The 26,405-nt window shown below is 43.4% G+C and overlaps 2 protein-coding genes across 5 annotated transcripts in view; one reads left to right on the top strand and one right to left on the bottom strand.

Moving 5' to 3' along the window:
- The window catches only part of LMAN2L (lectin, mannose-binding 2-like), a 24,525-nt gene extending 6,238 nt beyond the window's left edge, over nucleotides 1-18,287 (bottom strand). The window contains exons 1-5 of one of the 4 annotated variants that reach the window (XM_005862226.2): nucleotides 18,017-18,286; nucleotides 16,678-16,796; nucleotides 13,261-13,378; nucleotides 12,381-12,463; nucleotides 583-615 (exon numbers count right to left, since the gene is read on the bottom strand). In XM_005862226.2, coding sequence (XP_005862288.2) covers nucleotides 583-615; nucleotides 12,381-12,463; nucleotides 13,261-13,378; nucleotides 16,678-16,796; nucleotides 18,017-18,263 — 600 coding nt within the window. In that variant the 5' untranslated portion in view covers nucleotides 18,264-18,286. The other 3 variants (XM_014536425.1, XM_005862229.2, XM_014536426.1) reach the window with 3 other exon arrangements.
- Nucleotides 10,948-26,405, top strand: part of CNNM4 (cyclin and CBS domain divalent metal cation transport mediator 4) — a 65,645-nt gene continuing 50,187 nt past the window's right edge. Inside the window, exons 1-2 of the mRNA XM_005862223.2 lie at nucleotides 10,948-10,953; nucleotides 19,054-19,059. The gene's annotated coding sequence lies outside the window, so the exon portion shown is untranslated. The remainder of the gene's footprint in view (nucleotides 10,954-19,053; nucleotides 19,060-26,405) is intronic.

Raw genomic sequence — 26,405 nt, 5'->3', positions numbered from 1 at the left:
TGTTTTGAACACAACAGGTATTCTGAAAATACCTTTTGATCAGGGATATCTTTCCATTCAGGATAATTCCTTTCAAATTCTAAAATCCTATAAGCACATGATGCAAAATGGACCAGGACTCAAAAAGAGCCAGGTTGCTGGATGGTGTTCTCTAGCCAACATGACTGTTTTAGCCAAAAAACCTTCCAGCCCAGTTAAGCTTCAGCCACAACTTCTCCCAATAACACACAGAGCAAGGTTCTCCACTGCAAGTTTCCCCAGATCCCACCCACTTTCCTACCCTACTTCAGAGGCCCTCTCTCTTCAATAAAATTTTAGGAGCACATCTTCCTTAGAAATGATGAGCTACCATTTAAGAGCAAGCCCAGTGCTAGGCAGTGCAGATGGAAGGAGAGGTCACATGACACATGCCACTTGGTGAGTTCCACACTGTCCCCAATATCAACATGCAAATGAAGATGCACTCACAATCAGAGACTGGTGACTCTTGAGACAAGAGCCACATGGATTCTAAACAGTAGCAAATGTTGGATGAGCACACAGGGAATAAAGGATGGCCATGGTGGGTCAAGAATTGAATACCTGGACTCCTGGAGAATATCGCCTCTTCTGGGCATGAGAGGGTCCACAGGTTTGAAAACAAGAGAGGGCACAGAAGACAGGAGACCAAGTCAGAAAGAAACGGCCATGGAAGAGCTAAGACCCAGTGGTGGTGGGTGAGCAAACCAGTCTCAATCCCCAAACAGAAATTTAGGGTCCGTGGAGGGCACTCAAGTCCTTGTGCCTCTCAAAATTATAGGCAAAACTATATGCACAGGTGCTTGTACATTATGAGGAGAGGAGGTGTTACTATCACCAGATCTGCAAAGAAGTCCTCTGGGAAGACCTCTCTAAGGTCCTGAAGCTTACAGAAGCTTTATAAAACAGACAGCATTACACCATCCAAGCAGGCCCCCCTTATGTCTCTGAGAGTCAGGAGGTCAGGCCACAAGTTTGTACCCAGACTGCAGTATTTCCATAGCAAGGGGAGAGACAGGAGAGACAGGGCTAAGTTCTCCCAAATTCAAGATGCTGTTTACTGCCCAGGATCTCAGAATATAGCTAGTGCCCAGAAGACAAAAAGCCCAGCACGTGAGAGGCTGTGAAATGAACATGAATCCAAAGGGATCATTCACCCTCTAGTTGAGCCTGTGGACATATATTTCCAAATATATAACCTATAACATGTGGGCAAGGCAAAGCTCCATGGGAGTGTTGAAACATGGCAAATGGTTCAAGGATAGTTTTGCTCCAGAAAACTGCTACAGTACTAGCAACAAGAGATACCTACACTGGCTCAGTTCAGCCCTACCCTAGAGAAGGGTGTGTAAGGGTGTAGAGCACAAAGCGTTCCTTCCTCTGATGCTTCCTGAGACCTGTTACCAGCCAGACACTGTTCCAGATGCTTTAAGTTCAATGGGAAACAACATAGACAGGCTTAATGGAGCTGGAACTGGAGGCTGAAGAATCACAATGACTCGGGCAAAGGCGGCAGTTCCATTCCTAACTGAAGAGTCACCAAAAATGAGGAACTCCTGCCTATTGTGCAAATCGCTGTCTGGAGGGTGGAGACGTGCTTTCACATTTTTGTACTGCAAGGCCACTTTTGTTAAAAAGGCACCTACATATAATTGTACCTTCAACATATCTTGATTGAAAGGAGACCCGTGAACTTGTGGATCTACGAACCCTATGCTAACATTCCCCAGACCCGAAGCACACAGCTGTGAACCACTGAACAGAAAAGAGCAAACATGGCCTCTGTCAGCAGGGAGAGCTGTTCTAACTGCGGCCACGCCACTCCCAGCTTCACAACTTGGGGTGAGCTCCACCAGCTGAGATTCCCTCTCCTTGCCGGAAGCAGGGAGAACACACGGCACACAGGGCTAATTCTGAAGATGAAATGAGACGTGTAAAGCATCTGGTACAGTGTCCGGCATTCAGGAGGGAGTCAATAAATAATAAATGTTCATTCAATCCATGACTAAATGAATGAATTCCAGATAGAAATATTGTTTACAGGTGCTCATATATAACCACAACGCTAAACACATAGTTTAGAGCAGTAATTCCCAGATCACTGGCTTGTCATGGACCAGTAAAATCTCCAAAAATATTTTGGAGGTTAACAGGTTTACCTTGTTGGTTTTCTGATCTACTAAATACATTAAAATACAATAATGACAAGACAACCATCTTTATAAACATCACTTTTTTATAAATATCATTTTTAAAAGAACATTTTAATACCAAAGATAGAAATATGTAATGTCATAATAAAACATTTGGCATCTATCAAAAGTCTCCTCACTGTTCTTACTCTCAGACCAGTGAAACTGTCACCAACCAACAGGAGCTCATGAACTTGGGAGCACTTGGGAGCCACTCTTTAGGGCAGTTTTTCCAACTAAACCATCCTGCAGTTGAGTAAGCCGGCCGAGTTTGCTCTCTGAACCTAGACAGATACGAAGAAAAACGGTAGGAGAGAACAGAGCCACGACGGCTACTGCGAAGACACCTGCAGGATGGCCCTGTGACACTTAGTGGTGAGAACAGCTAGCACTTTCTGCGAGCTTACTCTGTGCCAGGCACTGTACCAGTAATGAGCACATATGCATTCCTTTAATTATCACCACCCACACGGTTATAGTATTGGCATTCCCATTTCACAGGTAAGAAGACTTGTTTAAGAGGACAAAACTTGTTTAATAGGTTTTGCCTTGGCCGGTGTGGCTCAGTTGGTTGGAGCATCATCCCATACTCCAAAAGGTTGTGAATCTGATTCCTAGTCAGGGCACATACCTAGATTGTGGGTTCGATCCTGGTCGGGTTGCATACAAGAAGCAACCAACCAATGTTCTCTCTCATCTCTCTCTCTCTCTCAAATCAAGAAGCATATCCTCAGGTGAGGATTAAAAGAAAGGAGAGAGCGAGAACACAGGAATTGAGTAGTGAAAGCAGGATTTGAAACAGGCAGCCAGAGCCCAGAGTCCTGGCTCAGTCACTCAGCGAGAGCTACACTGCTCTCAATATCTACCAATATGGAAAAATGCTTAGTATATACTGTGAGATACAAAAACAAGAAACTAGGTCTCTACCCTGAAACACAAAGGAATACTGGGGAATGGTTCCAGATCGAAGGAAGGACATGACAACTGAATGCACATGGCATCTTGGCTTTTCTTTTGCCATAAAGGACAGATTTGACAACTGATGAAATCTGAATAAGGTTAGTAAATTAGGCGATAGTATTGATATCAATATTAAGTGCCTGGTTTTGATCACTGTGCTGTGGTTATGTAAGAGAATTCCTTGTGTTTAGGAAAAACAAGTGAAGTATTTAGAATAAAGGGAGCATCTTAAAGAAAGGCAACTTGCTGCTTAGTTCAGGAAAATATACACAGACAGACAGAGACACAGATACACACACAGAGGTGAAGAAAAGGCAAAGCGCTCTGCCAGCACGAGTCAGTGGTTAGAGCATCAGCCTGTGAATGGAAGGGTCTTGGGTTTGATTCCCGGTCAAGGGCACGTAGCTGGGTTGCAGGTTTGCTCTCCCAGCCCCAGTCAGGGCGCATGCAGGAGGCAACCAATCGATATTTCTCTCTCTCTCCCTCCCTTCCATCCTCTCTCAATGGAAAAAAATATCCTCCCGTGAGGATTAACAACAACAAAAAAGGCAAAGCAAATGTAATAAGACATTAACATTTTGGGGAATCTGCGTAAAGAGCACCCTGAATTCTTTATATTATAATTTATCTGTAAGTCTGAAACTATGTCAAAATTTTTAAAAGGTTAGTCTGAATCTAGTATTTGCCATCTTCTCATTTTTCTACATATCTAAAAAACTTAAAATTAAAAAAAACGGTATCTTCATGTGATGTAATGTTTTGTTTTTAAAAAGTTGTTTGTATATTTTGTTTTAGCCTTTTCTGATTTTTCTATAATGAGCTTTAATATAAAAAGAAGAACAAACAAGTGCCCCTTCTGCAGCATCTCCCTTCACACCTCCGTCTGTCCCTCCCTTTGGACACTGGTGGAACACACAGAAGCCATTTTTCAGGCTTAAAAACTTTGTAAGTCACTGGTCCTACAGTAATCTTCATCTAACTAGCCCTTTATGCAGGAATCTGGTACAAAGGTGACAGGATAACTCAGCAACATCCATCTTACATAGAGTGACATCAATGAGTTCTCACATCATTGGGCAGCACGAGAAGGCCCTGGCTCCCTAAGCTCCCAAACTACTACCAAGCTATACCAGGGACTGTCCCCAAGTCTTAAAGCTCAACTGAGGACACTCTAGCCAGTTAACTACCTGGAAGACTTTCACATTTGTGAACATTACCATGATCTTTTAAACTCATGGGATGATTTTAATCCCATTTATGTTAGTTGTGACCCCACTAGAACCAAAATAATGTAACTTGAGGACTTCAATAGTGCTCTAAAACCAGAAAGCATTAAACTTGATGTATGCCCAAACACCGAACACTGAAGTTCATGACTCGTCTACCCCGATTACAATTGCCAAGATTCAGAACACTGCCTAATGCGCATGTCTCCAGTTCACTGCTGCCCATCATTCTGATAGTATGTGGATATGTCTCGTTAATGAGAAGATCTTGTCTACAGTTCTACTTTGAGGAGTTCATGAACTTCCTAAAATTGAATGCAAAATCCCGTGTAACTGCATCTTTCATCATATTCTCAAAAGGGTCAAAACCCAAATAAAGTAAAGAACTAACCCAAAGCTAAGCGCAGGCTCTTGCCTTTTTTCTCCTTCTTCTCTCCCTCTTTCACTGTCTCAAAAACAAAACATCTTCTCCTCACCTTCACTCAATTCCAGCAGAAAGCCATACATTTCTACTTCCCTCAAAAATTAGCTCTCAGCAATGAAACAGCCTCACTGCCTACTCACATCAGAACCTGCCAATACTCCACACACCTACTCTCCAAAGGAGTACCTTGAAAAACACTACCTCACCTGGGACCAAAACGAAACCCGTAAGTCACATCCATGTTGGATGATAACAAGAGAATTTAAGACGGATGAAGTTCCCTTAATAACGTAAAGATTCTTTCTGCCGACAATGAAGAGACCAAGAGGGACTGGTGTCTTCATCAAGGGAATGTGTTGTTGGTTTAAAATAGAGGAGTATTTTTTTAAAATATATTTTCATGGATTTCAGAGGAAGGGAGAGGGAGAGATAGAAATATCAATGATGAGAGAGAATCATTGATTGGCTGCCTCCTGCATGCCCCCAACTGGGGATCAAGCCCGCAACCCGGGCATGTGCCCTTGACCGGAATCGAACCTGGGACCCTTCAGTCCGCAGTCTGATGCTCTATCCACTGAGCCAAACCAGTTAGGGCAAAGGAATGTGTTTTTAACCTTGATGGCACAGTATTGTTAATTTTCTTCCAGTTTCAAAGGAGGAAAAACAATGATCACATTATAAAACATGGGGAGTGCCTCAAACTTGCTTCCAAGCTGGCTGGACCTGGGACCATGAGCTTTCTCCCCCCTCTCCCACCCGCCGTCTCACCTCACGGAGGGAGGCCCAAGTCTCCCGGGAAGAATAAGGCCAAGGATGCAAAGGGCTGCCCTTCTGTGCTCTCCTTCCAGAAGGCCTCTTGTCATCATACTGATTTCAACTGAAAAAGGACACTCCCATTCCCAGAGTTCCCTGCAACTTCTCACCAACATGTGGGCTGTCATGAGGAACCATGGCTGTCAGCTGATGACTTCATAATGCTAAGAAAAGGTGATCAAGTCATGCTTGAATCAATTTTAACAAAATAGCAATACTAAGATATAGTTCATGCAACGTCACCATTCACCTATTTAAAGTCTGTAATTCAATGGCTTTTAGTATATTCAGAGTTAAGATTGTGATTACCACAATAAATTTTAGAACATTTCACTGCCCCCAAAAAAGAAACCCTTTGCCCACTAGCAGTCACTCTCCCCACTCCCACCCTAGCCCAGCTTCATACAACTACTCATCTACTTGCTGTCCCTATAGATCAACCTGTCTGGACAGTTGGTACATATGGGATCATAAAATATGTCTTTTGTGACTGGCTTCTTTCACTTAGCATGTCTTCAAGGACCATCCACATTGGAGCACATATCAATGCTTCACTTTCTAATGCTGAATATTCCATTGTAAGGATACATCATATTTATTTATCCACTCATTATTTGAGTTGTATTCATTTTTTGGCTATGATCATAATGCTCCTATGGACATTTATGTAAAAGTTTTTATGTAGATATGTTTTCATTTCTCTTGAGTATACACCTAGGAATGGAATTGCTGGATTAGGTGAACTCTATGTTTAACCATTTGAAGACCTGCCCAACTGTTTTCCAAAACAACTGCTCCATTTACATTCCCACCAGCAGTGCATGAGGGCTCCAATGTTACAATTACTCCACAGCCTTAACAACACTTGTTATCGTGTCTTTTCCATTTTAGCCATACAAGTGGGTGTGAGGTGACATCTCACTGTGGGTTTTAATGCTTGTATTGATTTTTTGAGAGTGGGAGAAACATTGATGTGAGAGAAATATTAATCGGTTGCCTCCCATATCCACCCTGACTGGGGATTGAACCCACAACCTGGGTATATGCCTTGACCAGGAATCAAACCCGCAACTTTTTGGCACATGTAACGATGCTCAACAGAGCCACACCAATCAGGGCTGTGGTTTTCATCTGTATGTCCCTAATGGCTACAGATGTTGAACATCTTTAAATGTGTTTATTGGCAATGTTTATCTTCTTGGGGGCAATATCTATTCAGATGCTTTGCCATTTTTTAATTGGGATCTTTTTCATTATTGAGTTGTATCTAAAATATATAAAGAATTATTACAAGTCCCTTATTAGATATATAATTTACATTTATTTTTCTCCCAGTCTGTGGGTTGTCTTATCACTTCCTTGATGGTATCCTTTGAAGTACAAGTTTCTAATTTATCTATTTTTTTCTTTTGTGGCTTTTGTTTTTGGTATCATATCTAAGAAACCATTGCCTAATCCAAGGTCATGAAGAATTAATCCTGTTTTCTTCTATGAGTTTTATAGTTTTAGCTTTTACCTTTAGTTCTTTGATCTATTTTGAGTTAAAATTTGTGTATGGTGAGGTTAGAAAAACTTCATTATTCTCCCTGTGGAAATCCAGTTGTCCCAGTACCATTTGTTGAAAAGACAATTCTTTCCCCATTGAACTGTCTTGGCACCCTTATCAAAAATCAATTGCTCATGGGTGAAGAAGGCAAAAAGGGAGGTAATGGGGGACATCTGTAATACTGTCAATAATTGTGAGTCCTCCAAAGTTTGCTCTTCTTTATCAAGATTATTTTGCCTATTCTGATTCTCTTGAATTTTTTATTTTAGGATTAGTTTGTCAATTTCTGCATAGTCAGCTAGATTTTTGATAGACAGGGATTGCATCAAATCTATAGATCAATGTGGGGAGTATCACCATCTTAACAATACTAAGTTTTCCAATTCATGACACAGAATGTCTTTACATTTATTTAGATGATCTTTAAATTTTTTCAACAATATATCATAGCTTTCAGAGTATAAGTTTTCTTAAATTTATTTCTAAGCGTTTTGTTTCTAGTTAAATTATGTCTAAGTATTTTATTCCTTTTTGATGATAGTGTAAATGGAATTTCTTACTTTCATGTTCTGATTGTTCAATGCAAATATATAGAAATACAACTGATTTTTGTATGTTGATCTTGTATCCTACAACCTTGCTGAATTCATTAGTTCTGTTTGTAAATTTTTTAGAATTTTCTATATATAAGATAATGTCATCTGCTAATAGAAAGTTTTCCTTCTACCTTTCCAATCTTGATGTTTTTATTTTCTTACCTAACTGTCCTGACTAGAACTTCCAGAATTGTGTTAAATACAAGTGGCAAACACAGAATCCTTGTCTTGTTCCTGACCTTAGGGGCAAAGATTTCAGTCTTTTACAATTAAGTACATTATCTGAGGGTTCTTCACAGATGCCCTCTATCAGGTTGAGGAAGTCCATTCTAGTCCTGATTTGTTGAGTGCTTTTATATCACAAAGAGGTATTATATCATGTCAAATACTTTTTTCTACATCTGTTGCTATGATCAAATTTTTTTTGTCCTTTATTCTATTAATATGGTCTATCATATTAATTTTCAGATATTAAACCAAACATTAATTCCTAGGATACACTCAGTCATGATGCATAATCCATTTCATATGTTAATGGATTTGGTTTGCTAGTATTTTATTGATAATGTTTACATCTGTATTCATAAAAGATATTGGTCTGCAATTTTCTTGTGATGTCCTAACATAGCGTTAATATCAGGGTAATACCAACTCAAAGCATGAGTTGGTAGTGTCCCTTTTATATTTTGTAAGGGTTTGAGAAGAATTCCATATTAATTCTACTTTACATATTTGGTAGAATTTTATCAGTGAAACCATCTAGTCCTGGGCTTTTCTTTGTGAGGTTTTTTTTTAAAATATATTTTTATTGATTTCAGAGAGGAAGGGAAAGGGAAAGATAGAAATATCAATGATGAGAGAGAATAATTGATCGGCTGCCTCCTGAACACCCCCTACCAGGGATCGAGCCTGCAACCTGTGCCCTTGACTGGAATCGAACCCAGGACCCTTCAGTCCGCAGGCCGACGCTCTATCCACTGAGCCGAACCGGCTAGGGCTGAGTTACTGTTCATTACTAATTCAATCTCTTTACTTATCTATCCAGATTTTCTATTTCTTCAGCTGTTATTTCAACAATGATTTATGACCTGGCAACCTTATATGGCACAGGTAGTAAGTATCCGGCACTCCCAAATACACAAGCTCTTGACCTACTTACCTACACTGCAATCCCTATATCACAGGTGGGGAAATTATGTGACTTTGGACAATCTGTTCTGATGCAGATAGCCAAGCCTAAACCCCTTCTCAGGTGCATTAATGGTTGCTAGCATTTTCCCAGTATTTCCTGGTGGACAAATGTGGTAGGAAGTGAGTGGAGCAACAGGCCATGTGTACTCTGGTGACAAGGTAACAAGAAACTAGAGAAACGTTTTCACTGCAGCAACTTGAGGAATTTGATGAACTGTTCAAAACCACTCCTGCAGTCTCCTTGTCCTCCTCATCCAGCACATCTTTACACATGACATTAGCAAGTTTTTAAAGGCACCATATTTGTCACTCTATCCTTATGTGCTCAAAATATTAAATCAAAATAATGAGACTGTGGTCTCTGATTTCAAACCCACTACCTGACCTGGCTGGCGTGGCTCAGTGGTTGAGCATTGACTTATGAACCAGGAGGTCAAGGTTCGATTCCCAGTGAGGGCACATGCCCAGGTTACAGGCTTGATCCCCAGTATGGGGCATGCAGGAGGCAGCCAATCAATAATTCTCCCTCATCATTGCTGTTTCTATCTCTCTCTCTCTCTCCTTTCCTCTCTGAAATAAAAAATATATATTTTTTAAAAAAACACAAATCCATTACCTGTGTGTCACTAACAAGTTTTGTGGTTTTTGTTTTGTTTTGGGGTTTTTTTGGCCTTTCTGGACTTTAGTTTCTTACCCATAATGGGCAAAAATTACATATACCCCAAAGTACTGTTTTGATAAGTAAATAATACATATAAAAATGCATGGAACAATGGCTGACACCTTTACCTATCATATCATATAGTAAACCATGCTGCTAACAAAACACATCTGATCTTAGCCCCCAAGGTAGTTCCAGGTTGTTGGGAGGTAGAAGGAGTGCACTTCCTATACTCTCTGCACGGGGTAGAAGATCTACGTACTGCAACTGCACAGATCATGAGAACAATGAGCTTCTCCATTCTCAAGGAAATCACCCGGCAGAACACCACAGTGGTGGGAGGTAACAACCATACTTAAAATCACAGCCTCGGGAATCAGGTGGACCTGTGCTCAAAATCTGACTCCACCTTATATTGGCTGTTACCTTGAGCAAGACACTTACCTTCTCTGAGCTTTTCATTGGTAAAATGGGGAAAATAATACTGACTCCAAGGAGATTTGATGAAGATTAAGACTATTTGTAAAATGGCAAGCATAAAATAGCCACTTAGTAAACAAAACTGCTTTTATTAGTTTTTTAAATTTTATTTTAATTTAAAAATTTGTTTCATAAATAAATAAATAAGAAAACAAGGGCTCAATGGTGGTCCAGGGCTTCTCAATCCTGACTATATATGTAACTCACCTGGAGAGCTTTGAAAAGTAAGGTTGGCTAAACTTCACTTAAGACTAATGGCATTAGCCCTAGCCTGTTTGGCTCAGTGGATAGAGCGTTGGCCTGTGGAATGAAAGGTCCCAGGTTCGTGGCTAAACTTCACTTAAGACTAATGGCATTAGACTCTCTGAGGCTGGGCCTGGACATCGGCATTTTAAATGCTCTCTAGGTAATTCCAATGTGCAGTTGGGAGTGAGAACCATATAGCTAGCCAGAAAAGAAGTCCTGCTTTTTACCATCTGCAACTAATTTTTCTGATTAACGGCTACTCTCCTTACAAAATAAACCCATATATACCTTCTCAAATCAGAATAGTACCTGATGGTGAAATAGAAGCTAAGACAATTTGAACAATTCACAGAGAGGCAGGTTTAAAACTCTAGTCAGGCCCTGCAGCCCAGACCTCTTATTCAAATGCATTTCTACCGACCACTATTTCCTCAGCACAACAGCAAACCTAGTCACGACATGCCCCTCATTAAAATCCTTTAATGCACTTACCGCCTTAGAACACAGTCCAGACTCCTTAATGGGAACACCACCCTTCAGAGCCTGGCCCCACAGTGTGCACGGTGAGGATGAGTCGCACACACCCGTGCTCTGGTGCTGGTCTAAACAGCCAAACCACCAACCACCCAAGGAGACAGTGCTCAGTCTCAGTGTCCAGTTAACATGCCCAAGAGACACGTGTTAATACAAAGAATGCAATATGAATGGTAGCCCCTGGAACTGTGCAACGTGGCAAGGCTGCCGGCCCCGTTTCTCTTTCCAGCCTCACCTCTCTCTGATCCCCTCTGTGCCCTCACACTCACTGTCCCTTCTCTCACTTCATCACCTTAACACACGCTTTTCCCTCAGCATGAAACATTGGTTCCTCATTTTACAGACTTTAATGTAAATGTCATTTCCTAGAAAAAGTCTTCCCCAACCACCACCTCCACCTCCACCACCAACAACAACAAAGTCCCCCGCCCCAGGTTAGATGCTGCTGCTACAGCTTCACTTTTACATCCCAGGGCTCTCACACATCAGTGCTACTGAATGCAAGGACCACGTTGGTCTTGCTCGATTCCCAGGGTGTGGCGCCTAAACAGGGTTTGATGATGGTGGAGTTAAGAGGGGCCCACAAACAACTCGGTAATTGACTCACAACAAAAGGTTATTCTCCTAACTCAGGTCTCACTTTCCACATCCTCTAAGGTGAACTCTGTGGAAAATGTTAAAAACTGTTGAATCTGGTTGTTGAATATACAATGATCTGTTCTTCCAATTTTTTATAAATTTGACAATTTTCATAAACTTTTGGGGTAAAAATATAGTGAATTCTACTTCCATTCCTAATCCTTTCTTTCCTGCTAAATATTATTTAGCTACAGGATGCCTAGCAACAACCTGTCATATCCATGTTCCCACCACCTGATGGTAGGGCCATCAGGTAGAGAGTACCAACCTGCTGGTAGCCTAAGAAAATACTACAGAAACCTTAGGGTCTGCTAACAAAAAAGCAAGAAGCTTCTGCCATAAGCCAGATCCTGGGTTCCCACAAAATCCTGAGATTCCATCAATTTCCTTTGATAGTCTTTCCTAGAGAAGAGAATGGCTGTTCAGGTCTGAGAAGAGGAAGAAGAAAAGGATACTGGAAAGGGTGAGCAAGCTGCAGGAGGACATGGCAGTGATCTATTAAGTCACCAGGTGAGTGACATCAGCTTGCTCTGGTGCTGGCCTAGTAGCCAAATCACCAACCAGCCAAGCATGCTCACTTCCAGCAACCACCTAATGTGCACAAGACAGAACACTGTTAACACTAAAGAGAAAGCCCCCATTCAGATGGCCATTCCCAAAAGACTGTGCACCATAAACAGCTCTCTCTAGAAAAAACCCTGAGAAACGCATTAACTGCTGAAGTTCAATAGATGAAGAAAGTAGCCGTGAACCCCTCACTTCCCTAGCCCCTCTGTTCCCTCCTGAACAGCATTCCTGAGGCAGAGGACGGGAACGTCCACGTGGCTGTCCTAAGCTCTGACACTTGCCATTACCTCTTGCTGCTTCTCCTCATTGGGGTAGGTGTCTACAAATACTCCCAGCCCCACAAATTTGTCCATGTTTCCAAACACAGGCCCTAGAGAGAGAGAACAGATGATGAACAATGAAATAAAGCTAAGAGTTGATAAAGGAATAATATTCACTATGATGGAGGAAAAGGTAAAATTCAAATGACTCTCAGGCCTCAATTAAGACAAGAAAACATATGTAAAAGCACCCAGGAAAGTGCATGGCCTGTAGCAAGCACCCAGTAACCAGCTGTAGTTGTTATGAAGGCAGGGGAAAGAGAGAAGGCCACTGTAACCTTGTTTAGCACTACAGCTGCTCCCTGATCCCGACTAGTTGCTAAGGCGCCCCTAAAGAATTCTGCCTCACAAACACTTGGTGATGACCATGCCCCTAAGAGAGATCTGAATTCCCAAGTTGGACTTCTTATTGCCAAGGAGATCAGGTTGAATGAGGTGGAGTTTGCCATTTGCTTTGGGCAATGGCTCCCACACAGCGGGGAAAATAGACACTCTTCTCCCAACTCAGGAGTGCTGAGAGGGTCACTGTGAAGGCCAGAAGGAATCTGCTCACCCAGTCATCAGTGTTCAGGAGAGCCAGTGCTTCCACCTAGTCAACAGGCCAGGTGGGTTCACAGGGAAATAAGAAGGATCTAATAAGCAAGAAATCAGCCCAGGATGAGTCAAGTTCAGCTCCTTACGAGGACTCAGACCCCATTCTAGAGACTAGACAGGCCCGTCTTCATCCACAGACATCAAGGGAGAGGGGAAACTGCTGATATGTAGGGACATACCCTTCTCAAAAAGAGGGCACATGAAAAAGCAGGTCAGTCACACCCTACACAAGAGCAACCCAGGGTCCCAATACCTGGCTGCATCCGATCCTTTGTGTACCAGATTGCCAAGCCATCCCCATGTAGATTCTTCTTCCCTTGTCCATGGATTTTGAAGTGCACCTGCAACTCCCAGTCTCTCAGGAAACATGGCTGAAGTGAAAAACAAAAACAAAACACACATTGGGATTAATGAGGAGTATGCAATGCAAAACCCCTGAAGTCCTCAGCAGCAGTCTACAAACTAGGAAAACATAAATGCAGGTAACACGAGGCTACAGGTTAAAACTGAAATCTAAGACTTGTTAAGTGTTTGTGTCATAAAAATAAATAAATAGAGCCATTCAGCTGTATATGAGATTTAATATAAAAAGTGAATAAACCTCCTAATTTTCTTCAACATCTCCCAATAGAAATAGGATAGTACTCCAAAGTTAGGAAAGACACCAAAACACCATGTGAGATTGCTATCGTCATACACCCATCCAGCAAAGCATCTCAGCCTGTAGAGTACAGGTGGCTGAATTAACTCCCCTACAGCTTAAGATCACCCCTCTGATAGAAAGACTCTAAAAAGCTTAGCTTTACAATGGGGGAAAACGAGACATATGTAATACTTTCAACAATAAAGAATTTAAAAAATAAATAAATAGCTTAGGTTTTAAAGGAAGGTCAAAGCCTCATTCATTGTGAAAGAGTAAGAAAAATGAAGCCATTAGGAAAAGGTTTCCAGAAAATATTAGCAGATGCTATACACAACGCTAATTAATTAGACTTGGCCCTATGCCAAGCTGAGGGCAGGATAAGCTGTAGTTCCCTTGAAAAGGGGTAAGTTACAATCCCCCCAAACCTCATGCCCATGGCCAGGAAGCGTAAATGCACCAAAGGAGACCACTCCCAACCTCACCACAGGGAAAGCCTCTGGTGGGAAAATTTTAAGGAGGTAGGTATGAATCAGACTATTGCTTTTTCTGAATTGTGTAGCAAACCTTGGGAAAATGGAGGAGGTAAGTGCTCTAAATAGTTGAACATGCCCGGCCAGTGTGGCTCAGAGGTTGAGCATCGACCCATGCACCAGGAGGTTGCCAGTTCGATTCCCAGTAGGGACACATGCCAGGGTTTCAGGCTGGATCCCCGGTAGGGGGCATGTATAAGGTAGCCGATTGATGTTGATGTTTCTCTCATTAATGTTTCTGCCTCTCTCACCCTCTCCCTTCCTCTCTCTCTAAAGTCAATAAAAACATATATTTAAAAAAATAGTTGAACACTTTCAAGTAGAAACCAGAGTGGGTATTTGACTTAGAGAGGCTCCTGGTTAAAGTTCACCATGAAGAAAGAAGAGAAGGAGGAGCAGATAGACCAATGGGGTTCAGCCAAAGGCTCTCCAAATAGACTGTTCTAGCTCTCAAACAACATACTGCTAGATCATTTTCAGTTTAATTTCTGGGAAATCTTCCAAAAGTGTTAGTATTAGGAGTAGGTATTCCAACTGAAAGGGGTGCAGATACTTCTGAATTCTCCAACAGCTAACCCTACTCTGATGAACCCAATCTCTGGGTTATCATCTTTCTGCTGTTACATTTAGATTTCAGGGCAAGAGTGAAATTCAGTGGCAGGAAGCTGCCCCATAGCCAGTGGGTGGGAATTATGTCCCTGAGAAGAGGGCAAGGCCCCAGAGGTTCATACTGAGCCAAGAGGTGTCTGCCACTTATCTTTGGCCTCCTGTAGCACAATGCTATACAGTTTTGATCAGGACTATGTTCTGAAACTTTGCTGCACATTAGATTCACCTAGAGGGCTTTAAGGAAAAATCCCAACGCCCAAGCATACCCAATTCCAATTAAACCAGAATCTCTGGGGGTGGAATCCAGGCACTGGCTCCAATGGACAGCCAAACTTGAGAACCCACTGCTCAAAACAATGCTTCCTATCCAAATACGTAACTCAGAAACAACTCCAAGGCTCTTTCTGATAGCCAGTTATAAAAAAATACAGGTAGCTGGCCCATGTGGCTCAGAGGTTGAGTGTAGACCTATGAACCAAGATTCTATCAGGGCACATGCCCAGCTTGTGGGCTTGATCCCCAGTAGGGGGCATGCAGGAAGCAGCCAATTAATGATTCTCATCATTGATGTTTCAATCTCTCTCTCTCTCCCTTTCTCTTCTTCTCTGAAATCAATAAAAATATTTTTTTAAAAAATACAGGTGGCAGAGAATCTGAAAAAGGGCAGGAAAACCAGAGACTAGAATTGCTGCTAAGAGTTATGTAGAGACAGATAGCAAGACAGCAGCAAAGTTTCGAACCCTGGTTAGAGTAATTTAGTAACCCAGAGACCTCCATCAATGCACCTTATAACAGATGTAGGGTATAACAACGTACATTTCTGTAACTACTTTAACTTTCCAAAGCTTTTTCATGTCTATCCTCACAACAATTCTGGTGGGCGTGTAGAAGAGGTATTATGAAGTGCATCTGACAGATGGAAAAACTAAAAACGGAGAAGTTAACTAACCGCCTAGGGCTCACAGTGGGTGTGTGATACAGCTACATCTGGAACCCGAGTCTTTCAACTGGCAGCCCTTCACCTCTTCTAACAGAACACATTACCATACGCTGTCCAAGTTCAGCACTACAACCTGGGGTAAGGGGCCAGCTTGTGCAAATGGCTCATGGAGAAATTTCTCTTCTCCCTCTGCTCCTTTAGAATTCTCTGCACATAAAATGAGCAGGGAGAAGAAATAGTGCTCTTTTCTGGGGTTCACTTATCTAAAACTAATGATTAAAAAAACATGAAAAAGCGAGGTCTTAGCTTATGTGAACCCAAAAGTATTCAAGGATGCCAAGGCCATTCCCAAAAGTAAAGCGGTCATAAAAGGTTTTGAAAAAGCCCTGGAAACCAAAAAGAAAGCATCATCTTACACTTGTACAAAATCAGAGTGCTGCCACACCAGGAATACTGCATTCACTTCTTGCCGCCATACCTCAAGGAAGACAATGTAGCTAGAAAAGGTCCAGAGAAGGACAAATAAGATGACCAAGGGCTCAAAGTGGCTTTCACATGACAATAAAACTTAAAATTAGACTCCTTAAAGTGAATTAACATGGGAGGGGGAGAAACTAGGATGAAGTCTGGGATAAATTTAAAAGACCAGTCTTCTACTTTACAAACACAGTAACTGAACATGAGTTATTAACCTCCAAGAAGTCATACTACCAAGTCTGAATTAAATACATTCCAGAAAACAGAATAAAAATGAACTGTTTGCTATAATTAGGGCAATAGAGAGCATTTCTCTAAATATCTGATTTCATTATGAAGGGCATAACCTCTGAAATGAAAACCTTTAATAACCACAGAAGACAAATTACTGAGAATAGACAGCAAAACTAAGCCAATATGTCTCTGGCGAACTTTTTGGGTCACCAACACAGGAGGGAGGAAGATTCTTACCACCCGGTTCCAGAGGGCACCCTGTTTACTTTGCATATCTGGAGTAAGGCGGATATATTGCGTCATCACCATGGCGTTGCCCATCAGATTCCACAATGCGGAACTGCTAGTGCCCACACCTACAGGGAGGAAGTAGATCTGTTCGTACTCTTCCAACACCAACCCATTCAGAAAGCCACCACACGGCCCTCCAAAAGCTGCAGTCATCTCTTCTTTCCCCTTTCATGTCAATTTCCCACCTATCACGCATCAATCTTAAATCCTTACCATCTTCGCAGCTTCTTTTCACAAAGCCCTTCTTAGGCGAAGACCCCACAGCACATCAGAGCTATCACTTTATCCAACCCTTTATCTCTGCCAGAGTAACCATAGCTCAGATCTATTCTTCCCTTTTTATATGTGAGTAAATTGTAGCTCCACGAAAGGAAAAAAAAAAAAAATCCCCGGTTAAACCAAAAAGAGCTTGATCCTTAGGCTTCTGGGGCTGAATCACATTCTTTAAACAATCTCAGCATGACTTTAGCAGATACGTCAGACTGTAACTGAGAGCGAGAGCTGTGTCTACAACCCACAGCATTAGCAGGGACCCACACCATGGCCACAGCCCGTGCACCTGCTAAGTGAACCCACCATCACCCGCGGCCGTAGGGAATGTGCTCTTCCACTGGAGTCTGTTTGCCTGTTTGCTGTCCCCCTGCCTACACTCCAGCGGGGAAACAGGCTTGTGTGAGTTAAGCCAGCTGCACTGCTTTGGTCCCCGTTGACGTCTCCGTACATGTTCTAGTTGACAGGCTGTGCCTAGAAGTCTATGACCCCTAACAGAGCAAAGCTGCCACCCCCGTCACCAACAGGACTCCTGAACTGGAGAAGAACAGGTGTTTCAACGCGCAACAGGATTTTGTCTTCTTTCTCCGTCGGGCCAAGCGCTGCCCCAGCCCCGCCTCCTGCTTTATTTCTGGCCCCTCTGTAACTCCAGCCGGAGACCGGCTCGTTGCTAGTGGCCCTCCATCACTCGCCCCCCTTCGCAGCTCTCTCTCCTTCCCACGCTCCTCCGGTCCGCCGCCGAGCTCTCCCGCGTTCAGGCCCAGCCCCGGCGGCATCCGAGGGCCCAGCGACGACCTGCTGGGAACCTCCAGCGCTGGTGCGGCGCCGGGAGTGGGAGGGAGGCGGACCCCTGCCCTTCGGACCCGTAGCTCCCAAACTTCGCGGGAGTCCCCGCGAGCCCCTACCCATCGCCGGCAGTGGCCGGGCCACGAAGCCCGTCGCCGCCCGCCTCTACCGAGGATCTCAGGTCGCGAAGCCCGCCCCATGCACGATCACCTCGTCCCGGGCGCCTCACCCTGGTAGGGCTTCGACAGCGAGTGTTCCCGCTTCAAGTACTCGAACGTCTGACCCGCCCCGACTTTTCGGGGCCCCTGCCCAGACCCCAACAAAAGGAGAAGGAGCAACATCCTGGACCCATCCCAAGCAGACAGACGCCGCCGCCACCGCCACCGCCGCCACCACCACCCAGAGGGGCCCAGAGTCGCCGCCATCTTTCTCACCACTGTCCCTTCACCAAAAGCCCGCCCCACCTCACAAGCCATTGGTCCATAGAACTACCTTCCCCGCGTCCCATTGGCTCTCATCGAGTCTCCGCCCCCGCAGGTGAGCATCTCACTGATTGGCTGGCTTGGTATAGTTGCCTTGCCAACCCAGGAAGGGGGCGTGGTCAAGTGCCTGCACTCCCTTATTAGTTAGCATTTGTCCTGAGTTCCGCTAGGCCTGCTGGGATACGTAGGGATTTCCATTTTTCTCTGCAAGCTAAAGAAAATTTAAAAAGATAAAATGTTTCTTTTGTGATCTAGAGTAGATTTAAAGATATAAGATGTTTCTTTCTGTTTCACGCAAACGTTCTAACCTCTGTGCCATAGTACCCTCTCCTCTGTGCAGAACTATCCATCAATCAGGATGATATGGAACTGAAAGGAGAAATAGACAAATACACAACTGAAGTAGCTGGAAAATTAGAAAATTTATAAAAGACTTGAACAGCACTATAGAACAACTTGACCTGATGACATTAATAGAAACCACACCCAACAACAGCAGAAGACACATAAGTGCAAAAGAAACATTTGCCAAGATATTGTGGGTCAAAACAACAAAAACCTTCAAAATTTTAAAGAATTGAAAGCACATAAAGCACGTGACAGAACTTGACTAGAAATCCATAACAGAATATTTCAGAGAAATCCCTAAATATTTGGAAATTGAACAACCAATCTATAATAATAAAAGTATAATATGCTAATTAGATGGGACGTCCTTCCAGATGACCTTCCAGACGAAGCCAGGGCTGTGAGGGAAGCCCAGGTCCTGGGTGCCAGAGGGAAGCCGGTGCCTGCAGCCGGGGAAAGGAAGGCCTACTCTTGCACGAATTTTGTGCATTGGGCCTCTAGTTTTTATATAACCCAGGAGAGTGTAGGAGGTACTAGAGGACTTAGCAAGTCCTCTAAGAAATGGAACACAGTAACTAACCCTTTACCTGGGTAAGCACAATAATACACTCAGTTCCCAAATCCAAAAAAGTGACAGTCATCCCAGTTTCTCCTTTACTCACCAATTCCACCATGCAACCAATAATTAATCAAGCCTTGATGACTTTATTCCTATTCTGCAAAGCCATCACATCCTGTCCATCCTCCAATTTATCTGGAACCACAAAATGTTTTTCTAGTATTGTTCTAGCCACCATCATCCACGTAGCCACCCAACTGATCTAAGCAATCCACCATGCCATTTCCTCAGTGTCGATGTTAAATAAGTCGAAACTGGTAAAGCTCTTAGAGTAGTGCCTGGTGCGTAGTAAGCACTATATCATTATCATCATCATTATTAACAGAGCCCTTTTCAGGTAACCATCACTGTAGGGAAAAGATTCAGGCCCCTTAACTTGGCACACAAAGCCCTCTGCCATTGACTCTGGTCCTCCTTGGCCTTATTGCCCTCAGCTCCCTCCCTTCATCTATATGCTCCAGCTTCCCCTCTTCCCTCTCCTTTTCCGCAGCCCATTCCTCATGGAGGCCTTCCTTGACTCCCTCCAGTAGGAGCAGGTGCTCCATTCTGAGCAGTGAGTGTGCCCAAGCACTTTGCCGATCTATGTTTCTATCCTTGTAATAGACTTAACCAAGGTTAACTCTTTTTTCCCCCCTAAGAATAAATATATTTAATAAGAGAAACTTTGAATGCAAGCCTGTTTTACAGGGGGTCAACTTTTAAAAATTAAAGCTGTCACAGCCCTTGATCTTTTACACACTCCACACAGAGCAGATGTCTAGTGATAAAACATGAGGAATTGCAAAGAATCTATTCCATGTCACACCCTCACTTTAAAACCATTCATGGGCTCCCAATTACCACAGAATAAAATCCAAACTCCTTAGTGTAGAATTCAAGGCCCTTCACAACCTGGCTCAAATCAGGTTGTACACGTGTCTATTACAGTGTGTCACCCCGAATAATGTAGCTCAATTAGCAGATTATGTTTGTCTCCAGGCAAGGCTGGGAGCTTCTGGACCACAGGAAGCAGATCTTACTCATTCCAGGCCCTGCCCACTTCCCCCTCTCTCTAACCCAGCGGTTCTCAACCTGTGGGTCGCGACCACTTTGGCGGTTGAACGACCCTTTCACAGGGGTCGCCTAAGACCATCCTGCATATCAGATATTTACATTACGATTCATAACAGTAGCAACATTACAGTTATGAAGTAGCAACGACAATAAATTTTTTTTATATTTTATTGATTTTTTTTTACAGAGAGGAAGGTGAAAGGGATAGAGTTAGAAACATCGATGAGAGAGAAACATCGATCAGCTGCCTCCTGCACACCTCCCACTGGGGATGTGCCCGAAACCAAGGTACATGCCCTTGACCGGAATCGAACCTGGGACCCTTCAGTCCGCAGGCCGACGCTCTATCGGTGACTGAGCCAAACCGGTTCAGGCAGCAACGAACATATTTTATGGTTGGGTCACAACATGAGGAACTGTATTTAAAGGGCCAGAAGGCTGAGAACCACTGCCTAACCCATTACCCAACACATGGAAGGGGTTCTAATTGTTTTGGATAAAATTATTTCCATTGTATTTCTATGTCAGCTGGAATTTTTATTGTGGTAAAATATACATTATTTGAAATTTCCATTTTAACTCCCCCCCCACCCCCCCACCCCGAATCTTCACCCATGGATACATTTTCACTGCTTTCTAGAGAGAGAAGGCAGAGACAGAGAGAGACATAGGTCAGTTGCCACACCCAAAACTTAGGTATGTGCCCTGATCAGGAATCAACCTGCATTTGGTATACGGGACAACATTCCAACCAACTGAGCCACCCAGCCAGGGCCCATTTAACCATTTTTAAATATACATTTCAGAGGCTTTAGTGCATTTATACTGCCAGCTGGATTTTTGATAGATTATCTCAGCAGATCTCTCATTGTAAAATTCATTATGATGAAGAAAAGGGGAATAAAGGAGAGCGGGTGAAAGACAAAATGCGCAGGACAATAAATTCAATGATTTTGTTCAGATTCTTGCAATAGGGAGAGTGATCATTAATGAGGAACGTATTAAAGAAAAGGAAGGTGGCCTGGTAAGGAGGTAACCAACAAGGTCTTATCTGAGTCATCGAAACAAGGTGTACGTGGATCTTACCTTGGAAAATTCTTTTATAGTCAGCCATTTCTCAGAATTCAAAATGGGGTGTTGGGGAGTCACAGAGGGTGGGGGAGGATTTCTTGACTGTAGCTGCTCTCCTGAAGTATGGGGTTCAGATAAAGCTCTACACTGTCAAGGTGTTGAGGGGAGGTGAAGGGAAAGAGAAAAAGGAGCCATGCCCCTCCAACACTGCTCTACACGTGTCTAGAACCTTCTGAAAGCCCAGTGAGGTCTTGACCTACCATCCTTTCAGCTGCTTAATATTCCTCTCTGTCTTGGTGGAATCATCTCCCATGACCCAGTGTTGCACACCTTCAGGGCGTGGGGCATTCATACACAATGCGATTTGTGGGTTCCAGCAGTTCTGGCTGATTCCCCTACTTTCCTGTCTTCAAAGCCAAACAGGTACCTTTACTTAGGAGCACCTTGAAGCCCAATGCCCAAGCTACCCTCCACGACAGAGACTCCAAGGCAGCCTCGTGGCCCCATCCTTCCCTCTCCCTCCCACTTTTCACTTCTTATTTTTTTCAATTAGCAATAATCATGCCTCGGATAAACCTCATTGGCTACGATACTGCCACTGCGCAAAGCTAGCACCCTCCCACCGCCAGGTCCATCATTCCTCCCTCCTCAGGGACCCAGTTTGGGCTCTGAGGTTGGGCCCATCTTCAGCCCAGGTCGAGGTTGGCCTGCCCCCTCCCTTCAGTTCTCTGAGCAGACCCTGGAGCATAGAATGGGACACCGACTAGCTACTTTCCAATGGTGACTTACAAATCTGGCCTCCTAACAAGCCTCAATTAAATAGCCAGGAGTGCTTTTGGCATCCCCAGATTCCTGGTTCCCACTCCCAGACACCTAATTCATCGGTCTGGGGTAGGACCCAGGGGTTTGGTTTTGAAAATATCTCCCCAGAGAGTTTGATATGCGGCCAATTTCCAGAACCAGGGCCCTCTCACATCTAGGATCTCATTGCGACGTCACGATGTCTTGGTGTGGTGGGCATTTGTACTCAGTTCAGAGACTGAATTTCAAGCAGGATACAGCATCTGAATTGAGAGATAGCATTTAGAGATTTGCTTTAAAATAGTCTGGGGGGCCCTAACCGGTTTGGCTCAATGGATGGAGTGTCGGCCTGCGGACTCAAGGGTCCCGGGTTCGATTCCAGTCAAGGGCATGTACCTTGGTTGCGGGCACATCCCCAGTGGGGAGTGTGCAGGAGGCAGCTGATCGATGTTTCTAACTCTCTATCCCTCTCCCTTCCTCACTGTAAAAAATCAATAAAATATTAAAAGAAAAAAAATAGAATAGTCTGGGGGAAATTGTGTGCGTGTTGGGGGGAGGGTGGGATAGATGAAAAAAGCAGGATGTTGATGGATGTTGAAGCGGGATTATGGGTATGTGCGGAGTTCCTCCAGCTCTGTAATAAAAAGCTTTTAAAAATCTCCCTTGGAGATGATTAGGAAATACGCTGGGTATGCATTTATGTTGTTTTCTAAGTTTTCTCCAAGGAATGAAAACTGTAATTAACTATAATCTAGTAAAGTTCATTGTGGCCCATTCAATACAGTGTTTTCATAACTAAAAAGAAAGAGTCTGCAATCTAGAGGAACAGGCAGGGGATGAGAATATGTCAGAGCATGTCATTTCTGTGCAGGGGACAGAGTATTTCTAAGTGTCCTGGGCTGGTTCTTCAAATCAAGCCTACTGCCCAACGCATTAGTAAAGACTTCCCACTTAACATCCTAGCTCTCTTAGCAGTTTAATTTCCCAATATATCAAGGAATTAGTATCAGTATATTATTTTATTGCTGATATTAGTATATTAATTAAGAAATTAGCATTTGGGTTTATCACTCAGTTACTTGTTTAGTCAGTGTGACTTACCCTCCCCAATCTGTTTGCCTGCCCTTCAGTGAATTGATAAAAATCAATTCCTGAGGGCCAGATCTCCATCTGTGGTGACTGATGAAGTGGCAGAAGTCCCACCAATTAGGGACTGCCTCCAGGCATCCAGGTGCCTGCTTGTCACAGAGCTGGAGCATAAGGTTCACCAAGCATGCAGAATGGGTGGGGAGGAGGGAGAAGAATTCCGGCACATTTGAGTTGGAATGCAAACATCTGACCTTTTGAGACCTGGCTCTTTTGTATGACCTTAGGCACATTATGTAATCTCTCTGAGCCTCAAATCTCCTCTCTGCAAATTGGAAGTGATGACACCTACCACACTGGATTGTTGCGAGCCATTCCGTGTAAGATTGTATAAGCAATGCACAGGCACACTGTGGACTCTAGAGAGTTCTATCCGTATCCAAATTACTACTGTTTGTACAGCTTTGTGAAGGTTTGCCTGCTTGTGTTCTGCAATGTGTTTAGGAAAGTGGATTTGGTCCCTTTGGAAGAAAGTACACATGTCAGAAGAGGTTTATTAAATAAAGTGGAAATCACTGGCTCACTTGAGGCTATCACTCAGGGATCTGGGGTACAGAGCAGACATGTGTAATGTGCAAATCCTGTCAGTGGGGTTTATAATTAGAAATATGATAGCCCTGGCCAGGTGGCTCAGTTGGTTGGAGTGTCGTCTCGTACACCAAAAGTTTTCGGGTTTGATTCCTGGCCAGGGCATATACCTAGGTCAGGGGTTCGATCCCCAGTTGGGGTGCTTACGTTTCTCTCTTTCCTTCCCTCTCTCTCTAAAATTAATTTTTTAAAAATATCTTTGGTTGAGGATTAAAAAGAAATATGATAAACTATTGCTTTGAAGATCAAACAGCAAAGAAACGACTTTGGTGGGTATAATCGTCCTCATTCGCCTTCTGCCTGTGGAAGATGAGCCGGTGGAGAAGCCCTGAGCTCTCCAGGAGCTGGGTGGGTGGAGGAGCGCATGGGTGAGCTGACCTGCAGCTATGGCAGAAGCCAAGGGACAGTGTGCATGAGGTTGGAAATTTCCATTCTGGCAGCAGGCAGAGCCCATCACCTCAAGGATGGGCAAGCCCTTTAGGATGAGTGGAAGCCTTGGGGTCGTAGGGAGGACACCTGGGGGCTCTCATGTTTGCTGGCCCAAAGTCCTGAGCCAACCTGATGACGGCTACTTCCAAATCGCAGATTGAGGGTTGTTGGCTCTGGAGGCAAGCCAGGAGGTCAAGGCTAGACTAAGCATTAATTGGTAAAAACTGAAGATTAATGTGTAAGGAGCTTAATTGCAAAAAAGGTGGTTGTATTTCTTTAAATTGAATTCCATATGGTATTTCTTTAAACAACTGACTCATGCATAGCTGCTTTGTAGTAAAGATTTCTATTTTATTTTATTTTATTTTATTAATCCTCACCAAGGGTATGTGTTTCCACTGCTTTTCAGAGAGAGAGGAAGGAAGGGAGGGAGGGAGGAAGAGAGAGAGAAACATCAATGTGAGATCTCATATCGACTGTTGCCTCCAGCATGCTCTCCGACCCAACCTGGGGCAGGGAGCAAACTGGCAATTCAGGTACGTGCCCTTGACCGGGAATGGAACCCATGACCCTTCATTGAGCGTGCCAACACTCTAACCACTGACCCACACTGGCCAGGGGAAGATTTCTATTTTCTATCATGAAGACTTGTACAATGTCTCTTGGTTTCAACATTTCTCAGTGAAAATAACAACTTGGAATTCACTGCACAGAGACAGGTTTGGGTTTCAATTCTTGGCTTTGTTGAACTTGCCTAGTTGCATGACCTTGAAAAAGTTATTTAACCTCTTTGGGATCCAGTTTTTCTACCTGTAAAAAGGAGAGTTATAATAACACCTACCTCACAGAATGCTATGAATATTTAAAGGAAGAAAGATGTGGAAGGCATAGTGCCTGGTACATAGCACTCAATAAATTGGAGTTATTTTTAAAAAATATATATTTTATTGAATTTTTACAGAGAGGAAGGGAGAGGGATAGAGAGTTAGAAACATCAATGAGAGAGTAACATCGATCAGCTGCCTCCTGCACACCTCCCACTGGGGATGTGCCTGCAACCAAGGTACATGCCCTTGACTGGAATCGAACCTGGGACCCTTCAGTCCGCAGGCCGACGCTCTATCCACTGAGCCAAACTGGTCAGGGCTGGAGTTATTTTTTTAAAGTATGTTTTTACTTATTTTAGAGAGAGAGGAAGGGAGAGGGATAGAGAGATAGAAACATTGATGAGAGAGGAGCATCATTGATGGGCTGCCTCCTGCAAGCCCCCTACTGGCGATCGAGATGGCAACCCAGGCATGTGGCCTGAGTAGAAATTGTACCAGTGACCTCTTGGTTTATGGGTTGACTCTCAACCACTGAGCCACACTGCTGGGAAAATTGTAGCTATTTTTATTGTTATTTGGGCCTTCACTTCTGGATTACAATGGCAGCTTCTTAACTAGACTGTCCCCCATTTCATCTACCCAACATACTGCCAACAATTAACCTTCCAAATTTTTAGTTTCCATCATATCACTTCCCCAAAAGAACCTTCTGTTCCTCTTTAATTAGATTAGAACTAAATGCCAATGTAAAACAAAAAGCAACAACAACAAAAAACAGGCAAAATAAACTCATAGATACAAACAGAATGGTAGTTACCAGAGGAGAACAGGGGTGGGGGAAGGATGACGAAGGAAGGAGGGTCAGATAATAATATGATGGAAGTAGACTAGACTTCGGGTGGTGCAATATACAGGTGTCATATTATAAAGTTGTACACATGAAATTTATATAATGTGATTAACCAATGTTAGCCCGATAAACTTAATTAAAAATAACAAAATTACTTAAACATGTTTACATATTTAGAAAAAGACTAGCCCTGGCCGGTTTGGCTCAGTGGATAGAGCGCCGGCCTGTGGACTGAAGGGTCCCAGGTTCGATTCCGGTCAAGGGCATATGCCCAGGTTGCGGGCTCGATCCCTAGTAGAGGGTGTGCAGGAGGCAGCCGATCAATGATTCTCTCTCATCATTGATATTTCTATCTCTCTCTCCCTCTCCCTTCCTCTCTGAAATCAATAAAAATATATTTTTTT

Source organism: Myotis brandtii, unplaced genomic scaffold (genome assembly GCF_000412655.1).
Source record: "Myotis brandtii unplaced genomic scaffold, ASM41265v1 scaffold1612, whole genome shotgun sequence".
Lineage (NCBI taxonomy): Eukaryota > Metazoa > Chordata > Mammalia > Chiroptera > Vespertilionidae > Myotis > Myotis brandtii.
The sequence above is the reverse complement of the archived record's forward strand: the minus strand, read 5'-3'. Positions and strand labels throughout refer to the sequence as shown.